Genomic DNA, 14952 nt, shown 5'->3' on the forward strand with positions numbered 1-14952 from the left:
GCTGACAACTTTTATGGAGATGTGGATTTCATTTTCCAGCAGGAATTGGCACACTGCCCACCCTGCCACATTTTGTTTGTTGCTCTGTAGTTTTGTATACCTGTTCATTTCTCTTCAGTACCAGGAGTGTATGAAAATTTAGTTTACTAAAAACAAACAAAAAAAAAAACAACAAAAACACCGACAGCCACTGTTTATTCCTTCCCCTCACTGTCACAGTTTATGCTGAAAACGCATTAAAAAAGCACATCATTTGCTTAATAAAGAAATAAATGCAAATGACATGATAAACCTCCTACCACTGACATATGTTCCTCTATTGTTCTCATCTCTCCAGCATGAGCAGCTAATGTTGCGCTGAAGCTCTGCTGAATGAGACAGTTCAGATTTCTCTTGGCAGGTGGGTGGCTGATTTTCGACACTGCTCTCGTCACTCTGCCGTGTAATAATCAGCAATTATTTCTGCCCTTTTCAGGCTCCAGAAAAGCAAGGTACATCTAACCGCCTAATACTGTAAGTGGGTGATTGGTTTGAAGCCTAAGGAACCATTCAAAGCCCCGTCATTAGCAGCGACGCTCCCAGCTGTCAGACCACCTCCTCCACCACTGTCACTACAGGTGATAAATGAAGCCGTCCCACCTCTAGTCTTATTGACAACTGTGCAACAATAGAGCCGAATATTACCTATACAGCATAATTGGTTTCTAAGACGCTACAAAAAAAAGTATGCTAAGGCTTTATTGGACGGAGAATTCAATTTAGTGCCTGTCAATCAAGAAGCTGTAAGGCACAGACAGTCATCATCAGCAAGCTGCCATACTTCTCCTGTGCCTATCTTTAAATAGTGAAGTCATTCTTCATTCTTCTTTTACACGCAGAGAAGACCGCCCACACTTTTGTCTGGATTTACTTCAGGCTGTTTTTAGTTTGAATGTTCGGTCATGCCTATTAAAATACATATAGCACATCTTTACAGCCCACCTTAAATCTCATATTATTTCTGTCTAGGCCCCATGTGCAGTGAGAATAGATAGAATGGGGCCCATGTTTTACCCCTCCTGGTCCCATCACGCTGGACCCTAATGAGATCCATCACTGACAATCATATATGGGGCCAACAGTTGGGCAAGTTATCTGAGGATCTATAACACCACAGTACCTGAAGAATGTTTTTTCTAAATACTTTGGGTTGTCATATGAACATATGACTTGGAAAATGCTCAGATGTTACAATACAAGCCCATTTACAAACCTGTTATTTTGCTTTAAAACAAAATGCACCGATTTTTCTTTTTACTTGTGGAAATCTTTTTTGATTTATTCACATCACTAGGATGATTTTATGAAAGCGTATATAGTTTTAACACTGGAAAAATTATATATATAAATGCCCAATCTCATTTCACCCCTTGGCCCGACCAATGTTATGCTGCCAGGGAAGTGTTAGTGCTACATGAACCTTCAAACTGAGATTTCTCAGATGCACACCTAAAACAGAGGGCTTTGAGAATCACTTGCAAGATAGTGTGGCACAAGCGACCAAAGAAACCCATAAATAAAGTATTTATGAATACAAAAAAAAAATGCTACAAATTTACACTAGTAAAACACTCTGTGTCATACCTGGATCAGTTCCTGCTGCTCCAGATCCCACTTCTTAATTCCATTGTCCCGGGACCCGCTGAAAAGCACATCGCCGTGAACAGCCAGACACTCAATACCGTCGTAGTGAGGAGGTTCAAAGTTGTGGGCGGGGCCAATGTTCCCCTGCACTCCCTCCGCCACATCAAAGATCTGCACAAACATAAAAAAGGGAGTGAGTTCACGTACGCTGTTTTCTCCACGATCAGCTTCACAATCACAGTCAAAGCTACATCAGTTCTACTGTGCCAAACTGTCAACAACAACAGGTGTATATTGTAAAGTTATTTAATTTAAGTGCAGTAACGGCTGGACGTGTGAAAATGGTTTCTGTGTGCAGTGTTTAGTTCCCTTTCCTGTGTGCAATGAGAGATGTGTGAAAAGAAACGAAAAAAAAAAACAACAGAAAATACACTTAATCTGAATCCAAAAAAAAGCATAAGAAAAGAACATACCTTTACATAGTGGTCTTTAGAACCAGTGATGACCTGGTCTTTGCCCCCACCAGAGTAGCCCACTGTCAGACACATTACTGAGCCAATGTGGCCTGTCAGCTTGCCAGTGGCCTGCATCCTGCATTTAACAGAGACTCAGTTAGCCGTAGATCTCAAAAAAACATGCCTAGTTACTGTGCTTTACACCCTCATGCTTTACGATTTCACAATTAATTTAATATTTTACCTTAATACCTTGATGGGCAATATTACATTGGTTGTAAATGTTGTTTTAAGTTCAGGAAGTTACAAAACAATTCTATACAAATATAGCCAAGTGTTTTCATCTTGTGGTTTCTATATTGTGGACTGTTCTTAAGAAATGGCAGTTCAGGGGAAATGTGGAGGTCAAGATTAGATCTGAAAGCCCAAGAAAACCCATCTGCTGAAAAGACAGGCAAGTCCAAAGAACTCTCAATAAAAGTTTTGCTGAGTCTAAAAAATGGTGCACAATTCTACTGTGCATCATGGACATTTTCATGGATTCTCTGCAGCAACAAGACCCAATAATACTCTTCAAAGAAGAAGTCATTTTTAGCCAGTAACAGTTGTCACTCCTGGCAAATAAAAAGTAATTTTAGCTCTGTTTATATCTGACAAATTACAAAAACCTCACGATTTTCAGCTTCTGCCAGAAACAGCAATAAAACATGTTGGGTTTAAATATGGACTGAAGTGTCTGTTTGGGTCTTGGGCTGTTTACTTTACTCCAAATCAATGTGGCGTGAAACACCCACACAGTCGTGATCAGGCATAGCTTGAAGCGTTGGGTTTTTCTGAAGTTAATTCTTATATGTGGTTATATGGATACAGGCATATTTTTCATAATTATTTTCATAATTCTGGATGCAATATTAAAGAATATGGCACCCTATGGAGCAAGCATACATGAATCTAAGGTCACCTTGTCCAAATAACAAACAAAAGGGTTAACAGACAGTCTAAAAACGTTTGGACATACATAGAGTATTTTTAGAAGTCTAGAGGTCGAGCAGTGAACCCCTTTACCTGTTCAGGTCCCAAGTCCTGACTGTGTTTCCTGCTGCAGCGTAGAGTACCGAGCCGGACGGGTTCAGGGCAATCTGGTTAATCTGGTATTCGCCCTGGGTTGTGGTGATGGTGCGAGTGGTGGTACCCGCACAGGCGTCTCCCGACACCACTTGACCCGAGGATCTGGAGTCAACAGAGAGAAAAAAGAAAGAGTTACCAGATGTTAGATGGAAAATGGTAACCAATTCTTGAGATCAGAAATGTATCTCATTAAATCTTATATTATCCATTTTATTGGGTTTTGGTGGCAATAGAGGAAGCACAGAAGCCTAGGCGCCCAGGTGCCACTTTCTCAAGCAAGGTCTGCTTGAATGAACACTGTAAAAGACTACAGCAGCAGTAAAACTGTGTTGCACATTATGATGATTAAACTCTTTACTTCGTGTCTGTAACAATTTAGCTCTGTGTGTATGGAGCTGCTTTTATTAATTATTTGATCTACCTAAATGACAGATGCTGCTATCTACTCAAGCACTTATCCTTGTTTCTGACAAAGCAGATCATCGAACAAAACAGCTGAAACTGGATGAAATCAAAGTTTCTGATAAAATACATGGTAAAAGATGATAAATAATTATTGCACCAGGCATCCTCTCCACTCTATTAAAAATAGTCCATCTACCAAACACAAAAAAATAGAAAACTAATTTTAGCCACTTGTACCCGTGAGAGAAGCTCAAAAGGTAAATATATTTTACATTGAGTCACTTTCTAATAACTGTGGTTTGATTTGATTATATTATCTGTGTGGTTCACAGATCACATTGTAGTGTCGCATAATATATAAAAACAATATATCTTGACTTTCAGGCTGTGAAGAAACACTTACGTGAAGGTGCGGACACACTTGGCCGAGTCGCGGATGTCCCACACTTTGATATAGGAGGTGGAGACGGTGAAGACCAGGCCAGAGTTGACGCAGTATTTGACGGACACCACGTTATTGGGATGACCTCGCAGTGTGACGATTTCCTGTCCCGTCACCAAATTCCACATCTTACAGGTGCGATCTGTGTACATACGAACAATCAGTTTAAACCAGTTAAAGACAACTGGAGGGGGAACAAACAATTTACATACTAGTGTCCCATGACTTTTGGCATGACAGTTAACGCAACACTGTATGCTACACCACCGTTAAATATTGTTCTATGTTAAATATTTCAGAAAATTTTACAATCCTGTACCATATTACAGTCTATAAGGTGCACGGGATTATAAGACGCACTATGCAATAATAGTAAGGAACAGGGGTGTCGCCATGTTTTCCTGCTAATTTAGCAGGTCTCACCATTTAGCTAAGCTAAGTAAACAAAACAGTAATTCTGAAAAGAAAAAAACTTATTTTAAAGTCAAACGAGCTTTTTTCTCTCCTAAAAACTATTTATTTGGGTGAGTAAAGCCATTCATTTATTTACAGTAAGCTTCGATTTCCAGATTTCCACTAAAGATGGATGCAGCAACATTAGCATGGGTGCGATTAGAGGCTAATATTACACTGAGGAACCGTGAGTGCTCCGGTAAGCCAGGGCGATATTAGCTAGCAGTTCATCCCACATACCTTGTTTTAAAACAAAAAATACACAGACTACAATCCTCACCTCTGTACAGCGAAAGAGCTAGCGCTTAGCTCGGTTAGCGACTAATACTAACACTGCTCCAGTCTTAGTGCTGGAGAAACTTCACTGAAACTCCTGTATAATGCTGCACTTCAGTAGAGTAGCTTTACTGCTCCTTACAACCTGAATCCTGGTAGAATTCATACATAAGGTGCACCGGATTATAAGGCACACTGATGATTTTTTGGAAAAAATAAAGTATTTTTAGTGCGCCTTATAGTACAAAAAATACGGTACATGCCATACAGGATGTAAAGCACCACCTTGAGCTTCCTGCACAATCCTGCGTAATCCCCTCCCTCTCTTCATGGTGAGTTATCACTCTTGAGTAATCACACCAGGATGACCAGTCCTGGCTGAGCGGTGGTAATGATGACCTCCACAGCTGCCCAACCCACATCATTTATGACCCAACAACCTGCAACTTGCCATCAAACCTTATTAAGGGTATGGGCTCCACTAATGCTGCTGGATCCCATTAACAGCAGCAGTAGAACACAGTAAGAGCAGAGTGAAGGACAGAATACAAGTTGCTCACGGTACTCCCGCTTACTGGAGCATCCATTGTGCAGCAGGTGACAGACTTGACATGACCTGGAATTAAACGCTGGCTGCTACTGAAATGTACGATAATGGCTTTGATATACAATGATGGCTTTGATCTGGCTATATAATATACAATGATGGCTTTGGTTCTGCTGTATAATATTCCGTAATGGTTTTGATTTAATTTCTCTCGTTCTGGATGAAAAGCAAAGTTAACGGTCTAAAAGTCAGGTTGTTCAGTTTTCGTTTGTCTGTGCCGCGTGTGACCTGAGAGCGCACTGAAAATGCAGACCAAATTGACTCATATATTATGTAGCTGCGTGTGTATGAACTCCTTCTGAGGTCAGGCTAAAGCACTCAGGTATAATACGAATGGGCTGTAAGTAATGGTTGAATAGCAAGAAATGACTCATTAGCTATGAGTGTGGGTGATTGAGAGTTTTTGTGCGTGTGTGTGTGTGTGTGTGTATTCTTGCAAAGGAGAAGAGGTCCTCAGAAAGAAAGCTATATAAGAGATTTTTGGCCTTGTGAGGACATTTTTGTGGTCCTCATTAGTTTTCTAATATTTTTTTAACAAAAGTACTTAATTAATTTGAAAAACTAAAAGAGTAAAGTGATTGTTGAATTGAGGAATGCTTTTAAAATGAGTATGAATTACTGAGGTAAGAGGATTAGGTTTAGAGTCAGATGAAGGTATTTGTGTTGCAATGAATACGTTATTGACTTATCGTACAGTGCACAGTATACACACACATATAAACGTCTTCTGTCTTTACATTTATATAGTGTCAAATTTATATAGATTTATAATGTGTGCTAGGTCAGAAAGTTTAAAAAACTGTTATAATTTTAGGATTCAATTTAAGTTAGTCATTTATCGTTTTATTGTGCATACATTGTGAGTTTTTATTGCTAAAATAATAATTAAAAGTATTTTAAATTAAGGATTTTAAGTCTGTGGTAGAAAAATAAGGGCTTTCGTTTCGAATAAAGCTATATCTGAGATGTTAGGCTTTGTGGGGACATTTTTGTGGTCCTCACTAGGTTTTTACGTATTTTTAAAAAAGCAAAATAGTAAAGTTGGTTGATAACCTTAGAAGATGCCATTAATGTGTATGAGCCGATGTGTTTAATATTAGATTTTTTTAAATTATATTCCAATTCCAGTACCTGAATATCTGAACATTTGTATTTCATTAAATTTCACTCTGTAAAGGGGTGTAAATGCATTTTATTGCATTATATTTTCTCATATCACTAGTATATATGGCCTTATAATGACAATGTAATATTTTTTTATGTATTTCTGGGACAGTATATATTCTACAAAAATATATCAGTTATTGTGACAGGCCTTGGTGTAGGTGTAGTATAAATTAGCTACAGTTACCATTATTCCTCGTGTTTGAAATTATTATTTTTTACCAATTCACATAGCTAAACATTTTTAAGAGTTAAAAATGTATTGCTCTTTAAATGGGTGTAGACACAGTATTATGCTATTCTATTATCATTGTATAACTGGCATAATCTAGCCTTAAAATTATAATAATATTGCTTTTATCACAATTTCTTCTCGGATGATACACCATCCAAAAATATATAACTTAGTTATTGTGACAGACCTAGGCAAGTGTAGGCATAGTAAAAATGAGCTACAATATGTGTTAGTGAAAGGTTCCCATGAGGAAAGCAGAATCAATGTGTGTGTGTGTGTGTGTGTGTGTGTATGTACCTTTGGATCCAGTAAATAGAAGCTCGTCAGTGGCGTCCAGGCACAGCACAGGTTTGGAGTGTCCCTCAGCCATGGCTACACACTGCAGAGGAGCTGTCCTGCCCCCCTTTAGACCAGAGATAGGGCTGATCACCCCCCTGCATGAGACACACACACATATTTACATATGTGCAATGACAGGGGGAAATCCGCTTAGTTTGTGAATGAGAGTGTGATTTTTTTATAGACGTATCTCATAATATACAGGACTTGGGTTCTATATAAATATGTACTATGTTAATTCAAGTGTTATTTTAAACATGATTGTTTTACTTTTTTTTTTCACGTGTATGCTGTTCAGAGTAACACTCACATCTAAAATATCCCCAAATAAATGTGTTTTTGTTATTTTCAGGATTCAAGAAACATTCCTGACTTAAAAAGATACATATTTTTAAAGAAAAAGCCTTATTTTTTGTGTACTGTTTGTTATTATTTGTGTATTTTTCCAAGTTTGACTCACCACCCAGTCAAACAATGTCATACTTCTGTCTATAAATGATTTAAAGGGATGCGGCATCAGTAGACCCTTTGAAGTAGCAAGGAACAGGTCCCGTCAAGCTCAATCCAACCAACCAATCACGTAAAATAGACAAGAAAAATCTTTTTAGTTAAACTGTTTCCAAAACTGATGCAATGAAAAAGATGTTTCAATATGACTGGTATGTGCGTTAGGTCAAAAAGTTGAAAAAAAAAAAAAAAGTGATAATTGAAGGATTCATTTTAATTTAGTTAATTTTATTGTGCATACAAATATGTTTTTTTTTTTTAAAGATTAACCTTTAACAATTAGTTATTCTAGCATCTATTTTAGTAAAATGTCTAGCCATGACAAACATGAACATTAAGGTTAAGCTAATCACTTTGTTATTAAACTGTTAGCGCCTTAATACCGCAACAAACCTGGATACTACTTCATGGAAAGTTTCAAAAGGCTTCACAGCATATAAATAAGCCACTAAAACTTATTCTGAGAAAAGTCAATTTTCCTAGCACCTGCTATGAGGGCACAAAATCAAAAATTAAAAATGAGCCTTTATAACAATGGACTCATGTTGGAATAAGCCTTTAAACGTGTTTATGTAAAATCAGTTTTTTTATCAAGTGTAAAATAGCTTTAAAAAGGTGTTTGTGAAAATAAAATTTTCACATTGCCCAAGAAAGATGTCCTCTGCACCTTCCTCCCCTGGTTATCTTATCTGTTCCAGTGTGCTGTCATGTCAACATGACAATGGTCACCATTAGCTGCCCACTGCTGACCATCAATGTCTTTCTCAAACCACATTTCCGAGCAAGCCCAGGTGCCTCCACGCTGCCACCTCCAAGATCCGTCCACCTCGTCTCCACAGTTCATTATCAACACTGTGCTCCTTAATCAGCTTCATCAAACCACCGCAGCGGAATTGTGTCTTCACACCAGGCCCACTCGCTGCAGCCTGTAGTCCGTGGGCTGAGCAGGTTGCACAGGATACCTCCATCAATCTGAGCGGCAGATAAAAGTCGACCAAAACAATGGAAGAGGCTTCGTTTCTGGGGCAGGTGCTAATTAAGGCCCGCTGAGCTCTTTCTCCAAACAGCGTGAAGCAGATCAGTGGAACAGGCGCAGAGTATCGTTAGCGTAGAAACCAAGAGTCGAGTGGGAATTCAAGCTTGAAAAATCAAAAGCTGAAACTCTATGATAAAGTAGGCAGTCTTGCTGGCTCTGCGCAGAGAAGGAGGACATCTTTTAAAGTCAAAATCCTGAGTTTAAAACAAGATTCGAGGTCCAGATTTGAAGACCTCTGATCTGAAGACTCTACTAAGAAATAACTGAATGTAGATCGTAATGTAGATTCTGGATTCTATTCTTTTTGAACGTTATAGAACAGATACTTGTTTTTTAATCTTCAAAAAGAAGTTCCTTTCCATTTGCAAGTCTTCCAAATAATCAATCTCTTAAAAGTTTTCCTGAGAGAACCAAAAGTGTGAACCCTTAAAATCTGGACCCTGAATGCAGAGTCCAATGCTTGATTTTGTTCTTGCCAGAAGTTCAGGGAACACCTCCCAAGGATTTAAAGTCCAGGACTGGAAACAGGTGCAAGGTCCAGATTTGAAGATCTTAGTTCTATATTTTAAAACTAAAGTTGCTAAAGACTTCACATTTGGTTTTACGTCCTCCACATATTTATGTAATACTTATGAAAAGTACTTTTGGAGCGTTGCATCAAGCTAAAATCCTCCATACTTTTCAAAGTTTTAATTGCCTGTCGCCTACACTCTCAAACAAAAACATGTGTTGTCGTCTAGTGCCTTTGGCCTTAAAGTTCACCCAGCTTCCATGTGCATGACACAACGAACAAAGGCCCTGCGAGACGTCTGCAGCTGTTCGCTTTCTCCACAATTATGTCACATTGTTCACTGAAGCCAAATGAATGCCATCTCCGGAAGGAGTATGCTGAGGTTTCAAGGGATTATTTCAGTGGAAGACTTGCAAATGGGCAAGCGGAATGGAACTTCTTTTTAAGGTTTGAAGAACCTCCACATATCTACGCAAGTTTCCAGTCCTGAACTTTGTCCAATCAATTATACTTACATTCACAACTGTTGCCTAAACTCCCGACAGGAACAAAATCAAGCATTCAAAACTGGATTCAAAGTGCTGATTTGAAGACCTCAGTCCTATCCTTTTAAATCTTAAGTTTCTAAAAGGGTTCACTTTTGATTCCTCAAAGAATCCTCCATTTGATGGATCCTGTTGGGCTCTAGATTAATTAAATGTATACCTTTTTAGAAGCATATATTCAAGAACAAGTCAGGAAATTTCAGGCGCCCATGCAAGCTGGACATGATGCAAGGCGAAGCATTCTGATTAGAGGCAGTGGGGGTATCTTGCATCAATTTCACAGAATTTGACCTATGATGTTACCATCCCATGGTTGAGTAGGAGTTCAAGCTCAAAATCAAAAGCTGAACCTTTTAGGATAAAGTTTTGCAGGCTGTGTGCAGAGAAGGAGGACGACTCTTACAGTCAGTAAGCATCGGCATCAGCAAAATCTGGGCCAGTAGCCAACAGCTCTGTATACCCAGTTACGACTGAGATATGAAGTGGATCATCTCTGAGCCGTTGCCAGAGATCACGACTGATGGTGATGTTGAGAATCTTGGCAGCGCCTCCCGATTCGAAATTAAGCTAATGCAAGCAGATGACATGGAGAATCTACGAAAGAATCTCTTGGCGGAGAATATTAGTTAAAGGGATTATGAAATAAATGTTTATATGCGCATGTGTTACAGCCCAGCGAGTTCAGAGCCATGCGCCTGGGCAGTGGAGATACTCAAAGTGTGTGTATGAGCATAAAATGTGGGTAAAATGTGATTGTAGGTAATCTTCAGAAGCTCTTGTGCTCCTTTAGTGATAGAGGGGGGAAGGAGGTAACAAGACTCTGAGGACAAGAAGCAATATGAAGCTTTTAAAGAGTTATTTATTTATTTATTTATTTATTTATTTAGATCCCTATAAAATGTTCAAAAGCAGCTTTGCTGGAGCGGGGAACCACTATCTCTTCGTCACAAGCTCAACTTTAGCAAGATCCCCTTCCAATTAGACACCACAGAGTCTTCCTGCCAGGTCCCAAAAGACATTTCAAATCTGCTGAGCCTCACATGGCGAAGAGCACATGGCTGCATGCTGCAATGCTGCATAGTTTTAAACTGAATGTAGGTCCTATATTTTTAAATGTAACAGTTAACTTCTCTCTTAACTTCCAGAGAGAGAAACCATGTTTGGAAACTAGATTTAAGGTCTTTTGGAGCTTAAGGATTTGAAGAACCATATCTTATGCTTTTAAAAATGTAAGATTATAAAAGGGGTTTACTTAAAAACTTTAAAGTGATAGTTTAATTGGAAGATTTGCAAATGGAAAAGACCTCCTTTTAAGGTTCTAAGGCATGATAAACCTCCAAATGACCTATGAAGTTTCTGGATTAGGACTATGCAATCTTTGGTAGATGTGGCCAATAAATTATATCCTGTATAATTACAGGAACAACTGTTCTGTGAACTTTAATCAAGAACAAAATCAAGAACTGGAAACTAGATTGAAGGTCCAGATTTGAAGACATCTGATTTAAACTGATTTAAATATCTACAATTATTCAATTCAAGTACTTTCTTTTTAGAACCATTCATCCAGGTCAAGAACCTTTTAGGAACTTTCATTACAAGTCCACAAGTTCACCCAACCAAGCTGGAGATGATGCGAGGCGATGAAGCCTAAGAAGAGGCAGTGAGGGTTCCTTGCCTCCATTTTACAGAATGTGACCTACAATGTCGCCGCCTTGCCCCATATCACAGAGATGACAGAATTAGCATGAACGTCACATGACACCTGTCATGCTCACTCGCATCACAGCACAGGGAGTGAAGACGCCACCGCCAGCCACTCTTCCGATCGTCTTGCCCCAGAATAGCACTGGCGAGCTTCCGAGCTGCAACCTACAGTAAATCTCCACATCTGTCTCAAAAGCGTTCGAGAGAGAGCTCCGAGAGGACATGATAGGCGATGACAGCTGGCAGTCCAAGTTTCTGAGCAGGGTACTGACGAACTCAAGCCACGGGCAAAACGAGGAGCTCCATTGTGGACAGACTGTTCAACACATTTGTTGTTTGTATGGCGTCAGCGAGGTTTGCGGTTTTCGCCTCTGCAAACTGCTGGCGAGAAGGTCTCTTGGGGAGTACTGCTCTCTATCCAGAGGGACCAAGACATCTGTGTAGTTTCCTTCTTCTACATACATTATACTATGGAGGAGGAACTCTTGTTGTAAGGGAAAGTGACTCAGCAGTGTCCCCTCCTGGCAAAAAAATGGAAACTGTACCACATGAAGGGGAAAATGGGTAAAAATACCCAAAGGTTCTGGTGCAGTGAGCATGGTTAGGAATGACAACTCTTCTGGAGACATTCTGCAGAGCCAAATGCACTGAAAAAGTTGAACATGATGGTTGATGGTTCTTGATTTTAACTTATAGTTCTAGGCCTAATTGGAACAGAATGTCTTTATTTAGAGGTGGTTTTGCTTTCTTTGTGTACCCAGTTGTCAGTACTGTGTGTTCCTCTGTGACATGACTGAGGAATCTAGCAGTTTGTTGATTTATCTGCTCCATTAATTAATAGCTTAACTAAATCAGGCCAGATCAAGCAGGAAAATAAACTGCTTATATAATATAATAAAAAGCAGGATCCATATTGCAATGCAGGATTTCCAGAACTAAACTGAACTCTATAAAACTTTGCAAAAACAGTTATGAAACCATTTGGTTCCCTAAAGATCATTCTAATGGATCGTTTCAAGGACTTGAAACACTTGCAAGTGGAAAGGATTCAAATTTAGCTTCTACATGTCCTAAATGCTCTACACCAATGAAAGGTCTTCTAGAACTATACATCCAATTGGTGCACATTCCCTGGAAGCGTATAGATCTAGATAGAATGAAGTAGTACCAATGGAGATTGTGGGTCAAGTGTAGCCAATAGTCCCTTGGTCATATGGAAACAACAAAGAAGAAACTCTAACATCGACAAAACTTCGATGGAACATTTTGAGTTTACGTGTCTGTAATAGTTGACTTTAATGGATAAAAGTCCATGGCAGCATAAAGGACGCAAAAGTGAATGTGGGTGGTGATGGTTATGATACTTAAAAAGAACATATTAATTTTTGTCCGTAAAGGGAATGAATATCAATGAGAAGAAAATCAGAAAACCATTCTTCTACGGCTGTTCCTAAAGATCCTAGGGAATTGTTTCATCAAACATTTTTGATTCCATGAATCCAAGAGTGGCTGCACATATAATAATGCAATTGCTATTTTACACTTAAACATCTTCTGTAAATGCTTATTAAACACGCACAACCTACTATAAAATTGATGATCCATGCTAAACTAATGCGCGTTGAAATTATAGCTTTTAGCAAAACTCCATTCCATTTTGATAGTGCCAAATCTACCGGTGGAAGCCACATCAGCTGTTTTTTCAAATTTATGAGGTGCTTCCTACATTAAAATCCTACAGAGAACCCTTCTTCAGAAGGCTCGCTTCTGCTGGTGCAGCTTTATTGTCGCCGCTTTCTTGGTCCAAAAGCTCTCCCGCATCTTTCCTCCTATAGTCTTCTCCGCCAATTAGCCTACATTATTCCCTGAAATCCATCAGCAAACTGGCAGAGCTAAACAATCCTTCCCTCCCCTCTGCAGAATAATGAGGATCTCCCCTCGAACTGGCAGCGTTCCAGGACGCTCTTTCTCTCCGGGAAGCCGTCCGAGTGAGACGAAGACGGAGCAAGAGTTTGGAGGAGGAAGGGAAAATTGGTCTCCGGTGGGCAGGAGTCCGGCCTGAACAGCTCCCCGGTCCTAATAACTCGGGCTTTGTAGCTGAGAGGTGACAGGGGGACAGCTGATTAAAGGCGAAACTGGGACAGAGTGGCTTTCTTTATGCAGAGGTTGGATGTGGAAGCTGGTGGGGGAGCGATCTCACACTTTTGGGGCACAGAGGGGTGTGGGAAAAAGAAAAAGGTGCTGATGAGGACAACTGCTGTTGTTCAATGTGGTTTATATATAGAATCATTTTTTAAACATAATCTTCTTTGACTTAAAGGAGAAATCCGGTGTGAAATGGACTTGGAGTGTAGAGAAAGATGATAACGAGGACTACATTTTGTTGAATACCCCACACCTCCAATCACCCTCACCATTCTAAAATACAGTACTTTTAGCTGATGCTCCCAACAGGCTTTTAATGCTAGTGATAGGGGCATAGCCTTTGTTGCCCATGCAAAGAAATCCCTTTTTTATACCATTAACAAGCTAAATGTAGCTCCACACTTCAATGGTAGAATTTCGAGAGCCCTGACATTTAAAACAAGGTACTGAGAGAAACCTTCAGGTAGTTCTCCAGGTGCCGCCATCTTGAAAAGGAGTTAAAATAATTTACCCACAACTCAGACAAAAAATTAACTCAGTTGGCCTTTTGCATTTGAGTCAATATCTCAGGAACAGTGCCATCTATAATCAATATTTTTCTTTTTGTTTTTTTATTCTGGCAAGTTTTGTGCATCAATGAGTTAAAGGAAGTTATTTTTATTTGATGTTAGTACAGCCTGTATGTTTCTGTGTGTTTTGTCTGCCATCGTAAAGTAGAAGTTGTTCTTTAGGGTTTTTGCCTGGTTAAATAAAAGTTAAGAATCATTTTTGTTTCTGTAAAGTACCGATAATGAGTATGAACATCCATTTAATTTGTAAAGAATCTTTTTTACACACTTCTTTAAACCTTAAATAAAGATCATCACATACATAAGTGGTTATTTGCTTTGTTGCATCGTTCAAAAAACCCTTTAAAGCAGCTTAAAATAAAACTGATGTATATATTGTGAAACGTTTTAAATTGGGTTTTAGGAATGGGTAAGGCCTAACTCTGTAAAATTAGCACATACTCATCACATACACATAAGGTTTGGGAACAAATTCTGCACTATATTCGATAACACTTTATAATAACTTGCATTAATATATCATTAACAAATTATTAATAACTTATTTTTTCACATTTTAAGGAACAAAAAACATTCTAACATTTTTAAATACTCAAACACATTGGGAACATTAATTAAATGGAATTAATAAACATTTGTCAGTTTTAAATTATTTATTACTAGTGATTTGTTAGTGTTGAAATTCTAATGAGCTAATGATTTGTTAACATTTCTAAATATGAATATCAATGCTGATAACTAATTTCCACGTGTTACATTTGTTGATATTCAAATTCTGATGAACTAATGCTTTGTTCACATCTAC

At 38.8% G+C, this 14952-nt stretch overlaps 2 protein-coding genes across 7 annotated transcripts in view; both read right to left on the reverse strand.

Moving 5' to 3' along the window:
* srpk1b (SRSF protein kinase 1b) overlaps positions 1 to 14952 on the reverse strand; it is a 257960-nt gene that overhangs the window by 76726 nt on the left and 166282 nt on the right. The gene's annotated exons all lie outside the window — the stretch shown is intronic.
* The window catches only part of kif21b (kinesin family member 21B), a 118063-nt gene that overhangs the window by 12877 nt on the left and 90234 nt on the right, over positions 1 to 14952 (reverse strand). For all 6 annotated transcript variants that reach the window (XM_049471783.1, XM_049471779.1, XM_049471780.1 and 3 more), the window contains 5 exons: positions 7086 to 7222; positions 4015 to 4195; positions 3144 to 3308; positions 2097 to 2214; positions 1624 to 1794 (listed from right to left, as the gene is read on the reverse strand). In XM_049471783.1, coding sequence (XP_049327740.1) covers positions 1624 to 1794; positions 2097 to 2214; positions 3144 to 3308; positions 4015 to 4195; positions 7086 to 7222 — 772 coding nt within the window. The remainder of the gene's footprint in view (positions 1 to 1623; positions 1795 to 2096; positions 2215 to 3143; positions 3309 to 4014; positions 4196 to 7085; positions 7223 to 14952) is intronic.

This window comes from Astyanax mexicanus, chromosome 24 (assembly GCF_023375975.1).
Source record: "Astyanax mexicanus isolate ESR-SI-001 chromosome 24, AstMex3_surface, whole genome shotgun sequence".
NCBI lineage: Eukaryota > Metazoa > Chordata > Actinopteri > Characiformes > Acestrorhamphidae > Astyanax > Astyanax mexicanus.